Genomic DNA, 6,026 nt, shown 5'->3' on the forward strand with positions numbered 1-6,026 from the left:
ATCAACTTTAAGATGCTTTAGAGCGACTGTGACGCTGGTTTAAGCAACGACAGCTAAAGGGTAATGCTGGTTATCATCTAATCAGCCAAGAGTGGAACTTGCCAAATTGCAGAGGCCTCCAGCTCAGCCTGGAAGCAATCATCATCCCAAGAGGGATTAATGCAACTGATATTTTTAGGCTTTACCCCACAGCCTTCAGCGGTGCCATCTTCGAGGTTAAAAATAGGCCTGAGCGTGCACGGCGTTCCACGGTTTGAAGACGGAAGCAAAAGAAAGACGGACTGAAAAACCTAAGGAAAAACATTTAAAAGACATCTTTTAATTTCATCACATCTTCAAGCTTCCGGACCATTTACATCTGACACTTCTATGCTTTCTTTCTTTATATTTACAGGCTTTTGATAAGATAACCATAGAACACGTAAAAACTGAACTCTTCTTGTCCATTTAAAAACTGAAGAGACAAGTAAACGAAAGCAACAAGCATTTTCTGTCATCTACACCGAGTCTCTACAGACTCAGACTCAGTCAACCTGAAGAACTGTTTCCTGTTTCTGGCTAGTTTGAGGTTTTCACACTCGTCTCTCTAAAAAAAACAAAAAAGCCCTCAAGATTCTCCGGTGGTTCAGGGCCGGACAGAGAACTCCTGGTACAGGATTTTGTAGCCCAACTCCTCCAGACGTTCCTCTGTCCTGAGCAGGGCTGAACGGCTGTTTCCTCTCTGCCAAACATCCCGGGGCTGAACTCTGCACGACTCTCAGGATTGAGCTTCAGAGCAGCAGCAGCAGAGGAGCTGCTGGGTTTTCTCATTCAATAATTCTAAATTTAACTTTAATTACATCCATTTATCCATTTCTTTCTGTTTAAATATATATATATACATATATATGTGGATACATTTCTGTATGTACAGTACTTACAGTTGTTGTGTTAAGTTTTAAGCAAACTTTAAACCCAGGCGGACAGACAACCACCTTGACGTAAATGCTGGGATCCGCTATCCTTTAGACATTTTGGACCTCAGCATTTGGTCTGAACTCTTCTGCCAAACGTGAGAAGAAGAAATTGAACATCTGGATGAAAACATCACCGGATAAAAGACAGAGGACTAAAAGCCTAAATAAGTCTTCAACAAGGAATTCAGGTGGCAGTTTGGACAGTTTCTTCAAAAAACATCAACAATGAAAAAATTGAAAACAATTTCTAGCAGTCACTTTTGGTAATTCCTGTCTACAAACTGATATACGTCTTCAGAAGAGGCTGTGGACCATGACTTCCTTTTCTTTGTTTTATTGAAATTCATCTCACAAGGAGCTGCTCTCTAAACAAGAAGCCTCCGAACGATGGAAGAGTCTTCCTCAGCGGAGCTGCTCATGCTCGCCTCCCGTGAGGTGTGGTCCTTTTTACACCAGTGTTACTGTGCGTGAGGCTTAGAAGACCATGAGTAGATGTCCAACACGTGCACGCTCACAGCAGAGCACATGTGCCGGACTTCTTCTCGTCGTCGCCGCCTCCTGCTCCCTCTTTCCTGTTGGGATCGTTGAGCTCGTCAAACAGTCCGGTTTCGATCATCTCCTGCTGCCACTGGATGGGCACGGCGCCAGTGCTGAACTCCTTGAAGAACTTGTCGTCCTTGGCGTCAAACTCGATGCCCTTGATCTCAGAGAACTCTGCGATGTCGCCCGTGTCCTTGGCGTACACCACGTTGGGTTTGGGCACCCAGGGCGGGTCCACAAGCCCTGCCTCCAGGCGCGGAAAATTGATGGACTTAAACCACTCGTGTTTCCTCGGATCCTCCATGTTGTTCCTGAGGAAAAAGCAGAAACGCAGCTGTGCATCACATGTTTCCAGGCCTACAACTGACGAGCAGCTCACAACTTTGATGTCATTTATGACATGTTATATGTCCGCAGAATTTTCCGTTACTTCAAAAGTCCTAAAGACATGGATGAAGCAGATCCGGTGTGTGTTGGAGAACAAGAAAATCTTACCTCATGCCCAGACGTTCATCTATCTTCTTCTTGAGGAACTGCTGGATGACGTCCTTGGTGGGAGCATCGAAGCACTTGTGCTCCCACTTTGGCTCCTCGTTGAGAATGCGGCGCTGCACCTCCTCCTTCTCCACTTTCTCCTTCTTGCTCTCAGGGCCTTTGAAAGGAGTGTATCCAGCCACCATCTCGTAGATACTGCAGCCCAGAGCCCACCAGTCCACAGACGTCCTGTACGGTGTTTTGCTCAGGATCTCAGGAGCCATGTATGCTCCGGTGCCAGCCTGCACGGGGCGAATGCGAAATTTTCAGACGCTGCTGTGCCTCTATTTGTCATGCAAGTCCATCTTTCATGATAAGCACAGAGCACATCACAATATTTGTATTTTTTGACCGTCGTCATTCACCTTCTCTGCCTAACTTTCAAGCCTCTCTTCACCTTCACTTCAACCCCATTCTTCCCTTCTTTTCCCCGAGTGACCCTACCTACAGGCTCAAACCTGGAGCTTAATCCCCATTACTAAGCCTGCTGGCTGTCAAAAGTTGTGTGTGTCTGCACACTGAGCACAGAGCTGCCTGTTATATAAGTTTGGGCCAATTCTGGATTCGATGATTGGAAGAGAAAAATCCAGACATACTGAGGCCGCATGCAGTGCACATTAGTATTGATTCAGTCATACTTGCATCGCGTGAGTATGCTGCGATGACGTCATCAGAGCACCAACAGACGAGCAGAAATCCGTGTGGATTAGGAATGGGACGGCCTTCAAGAGGCCGGACTGTCAGTCCTGTCTGACTGAAGGCCTGTTTCCAGCTTCCCTTAAAGTCCTGACAGAAATGCCGAAGAGCTGCTTCGACCCGCCTGACTCGGGTCGCTGTAAAAGCATCTGTGTGATGGACTTAGCTGTTCCAGATGTGTGTCCAGCACACAGACCTCCTGAGTGCCCTGCACATATAAAGACAGCATCTGTGGAAACGACCTCGATCCGTATTTCATTAAAGAAACAGCAATTTTGTTTGCAAACATGCAAATTATGTCTGAACCTTTTCATTGTAAGTTTAGCCCGGGTCTGTGGATCTAATCAGGGACAGACTTGTGTAATGCTCGATAAGAGGATTACAGGAGCAAAGCCAGGCTTGCCTGTAGGAGGTTAGCCCAGTCACTTCTGCTGGTTGAGGAGCATCAGAGCGCTGCCTAATGAGATTACTGGACTTTCACAGAGACCAGTTTGCTCTTTGCTCCCTCAAGTCCTCGCCAAAGGGAACCCTTTGGAAAATGTTTCTACTTCTTTAAAAGCAAACTTCGGTGCATTCATGAGATGTCTCTGCACCTGCGTGATCCACAGACAAGATTTTGCAGTCCTTCGAATTCACCTTCATAAAAACACAGTGGAAGGAAACTGCAGACGGACTCCCACCTGATAAGACGACCAGTTAAGTCTCTGCCCTCGTACAAACCTGCTTACATCTGCTGCTGCTGCTTTAACGGCCACCGGCTCTCTGAGGTCTTTCGTGTACCCCAGTGCAGAATGGCGGCCTATAAATGGCAGAGCTAAAGTGTGACTACTGTAGGATCAGATGAGTTACATAATGGATTCAGAGGCTCTCATTGCAAAGATCTTTAAACAAACCAGTAATCCCTGTCCGGATTTAAAACTCTGTCAGAGGATGACTCCATGCCCATAACCTTAGATCAGCTCAACCTTGCCTTCAGCTCAACCTGTCCCTCAACCAGTGATTCCACTGATCCCAGTGAGGGCCCAGTGAAGGATTCTGGCTCCATGATATAAAGTCTCACAGTCTCTCGACCACTGACTGGATAAAGAGAAACCGAAGGCATGCGTGCTTGCTTGTACTCACCATCTGAGTGACCGTCTTTCCTGGAGCAATCTCTATGGCCAGACCCAAATCTGAGAGTCGACACTGGCCTTGGCTGTCCAACAGCACGTTCTCCGGCTTCATGTCTCGATATATAATATCCATATCGTGGAGGTGCAGGATACCGGTGGTGATCTGTGCCGTGTAGTGGATGATGCGCTTCATCTCGATGCCTTTATCCACCCCCTTGCCGTCGTAGCCGATGTTGTAGATGTGGTACTTGAGGTCTCCTCCATTCATCAGGGTCATGACAAGGCACAGGTGGGTCTTGGTGTCATAAGCGTAGGCCAAGTTGACCAGAAAGAGGCTGTTAACCTTCTCCAAGATCTGCTTCTCCAAGAGGGCCATCTTCTCACCTCCCTTCTTCTTCAGTCGTTTCTTACACAACTTTTTGCAGGCGTACATCTGGCCTGTGTTCTTGACCTGCACTGCACATACCTGAGGAGAGACAGGTTGGGGAATGTGAACAGGTCTCTAGCAAATGTTCTTGTCAAATCACCAAACAGACGCAAATCTGGGTCTCCTGGCATGAGTGGATGCTGACAGGCTTCCATATTGCTCTGGAACTGCATCCATCAAAAAGGCCATCAGTTCTATGTTTGAAGGGTCATTACACAAATACTAAAGATAAGATCAAAGAATCATGTCACTATGTATCCCATCATGTGACCACGGTCCAACCAGAGGGAGGTCGTCTGACCTCCATACAAGAAAATTAGATCAAAGAGCTAACCTAGGCTGACCCACCCAGCTGTGCCTTGACATCCAATTTACCACCTGTCCCACTCAAATCTTTATCCAACATCCACTTGTCCACTCATCCGTGTTCTACATGTACTGGACTAAAGAAGAAGAGCTGCAGATTAGAAGAACCCTAGTACATTATTGCTCTGTTTTAAAGCAGGGGGGCTCATAGACCCTGACAGCAGGGTCAGCTGCTGATATTCACAATAGTTAGCACACAGAGTTGCAGTCCATGTCGTTGAGTCTGCAGCTTACACAGCAGTCTCTGTTTGAAAAACACCCAAGCTAGAGACATTCTGGACAGCTTCACAGTTAAATCAGATTTGAGAGGAGCAGAAGCTTCACAGAGGCCTTTTCTGCCACTTTACCAGAGAAACAGCACGCCTCAAGGCAAATGAAGGGCTTCATCACTGTTCAATTTTTTAGTAAAACACGTTTGCAAGAAATTGTTGATACGAGTTCATGGTTCACAGCTGATAGTTGTAATTCTTACCTCTCCAAAGCCTCCTTTTCCCAGAGTCCTGAACTCATAGAAATATTTGTCACTGATGGGCTGCTTCTCATACTCTTTCCACTGAAGAAATTTATCAAAGTATTGGCTTCCCTGGTATTCTGTGAAAGGTTTGCCCTTCAGGAATTCTCTCACTCCATCCTGGACCTTGTTCTTCATCACCTCTTCAAAAGTGGCATCCGTGACAGACTTGCATTTCTCAGCAGGTTCCCCGGAAAGAAAAGTGAGAAATGTCTTAGAATCAGGTTTGCAATATTTGTTGATGATGTTTTGGCGTGCTTTGTCTTTCGCTGCGCCTTCCGCCAGATCCCAGTCGTACAACTCATCCAAGAACTCGGCTGCCAGCTTAAACTCAGGGGTGTTCGCCAGAAAGTCGCGGAACAACCTTTTCCCTATGGGCTGCCTTTCGCAGAGGAGCGTGAAATCCTTTTCAATGGACTCTCGCAGGGCAACACATTGCTCTGGTTTGGGGAGAGACAAGCTGCGGCGGCGCTTCTTCATCTCCTTGTCATCTCCCCCCTGGGCCTTCAGGTAGGCCGTGTTGGCCACCAGGTTATCCAGTCCCCCCATGTCACACATCTTGACGGCTGTATCTGGTCTGTCCCCCCCAAGTGACTGTCTTCTTCACTGGCTTCCTGAGGATGCCTGCTCTCTCCGAGGATGTGTGAGAGTTCAATTCCCTCCAAAGCCAGTGTGCAAATGAGCTCCTTCAACGAGCCCACCTGCAAACCTAAGACACACTGACACACCCAGTGTTCACTCATTTAGAATTAAATACCAAGGAGGGATTTTGGCTTAAGGATCTTTGTGTGGTCTATTCAAGGAGGCTGTGCACGGAAAGGGAATCGTAAGCGGGCTCTGTCGTAAGAGGCTTTCCAGCCCTCTAAATTTGTTTAAAGAGAAGT

The 6,026-nt window shown here is 47.1% G+C and overlaps 1 protein-coding gene across 1 annotated transcript; it reads right to left on the minus strand.

The window, feature by feature from the left end:
• Positions 1-299: 299 nt before the first annotated feature.
• Positions 300-5,803, minus strand: grk7a (G protein-coupled receptor kinase 7a). Its single transcript, NM_001104661.1, is given in 4 exon segments — positions 300-1,807; positions 1,992-2,272; positions 3,849-4,304; positions 5,104-5,803. Coding segments are annotated over 4 exon segments (1,674 nt in total). The 5' UTR covers positions 5,701-5,803; the 3' UTR covers positions 300-1,467.
• Between the last annotated feature and the right edge of the window lie 223 nt (positions 5,804-6,026).

This window comes from Oryzias latipes, chromosome 17 (genome assembly GCF_053564925.1).
Source record: "Oryzias latipes strain Hd-rR chromosome 17, Olatipes_Hd-rR_3.1".
NCBI classification, from domain to species: Eukaryota; Metazoa; Chordata; class Actinopteri; order Beloniformes; family Adrianichthyidae; genus Oryzias; species Oryzias latipes.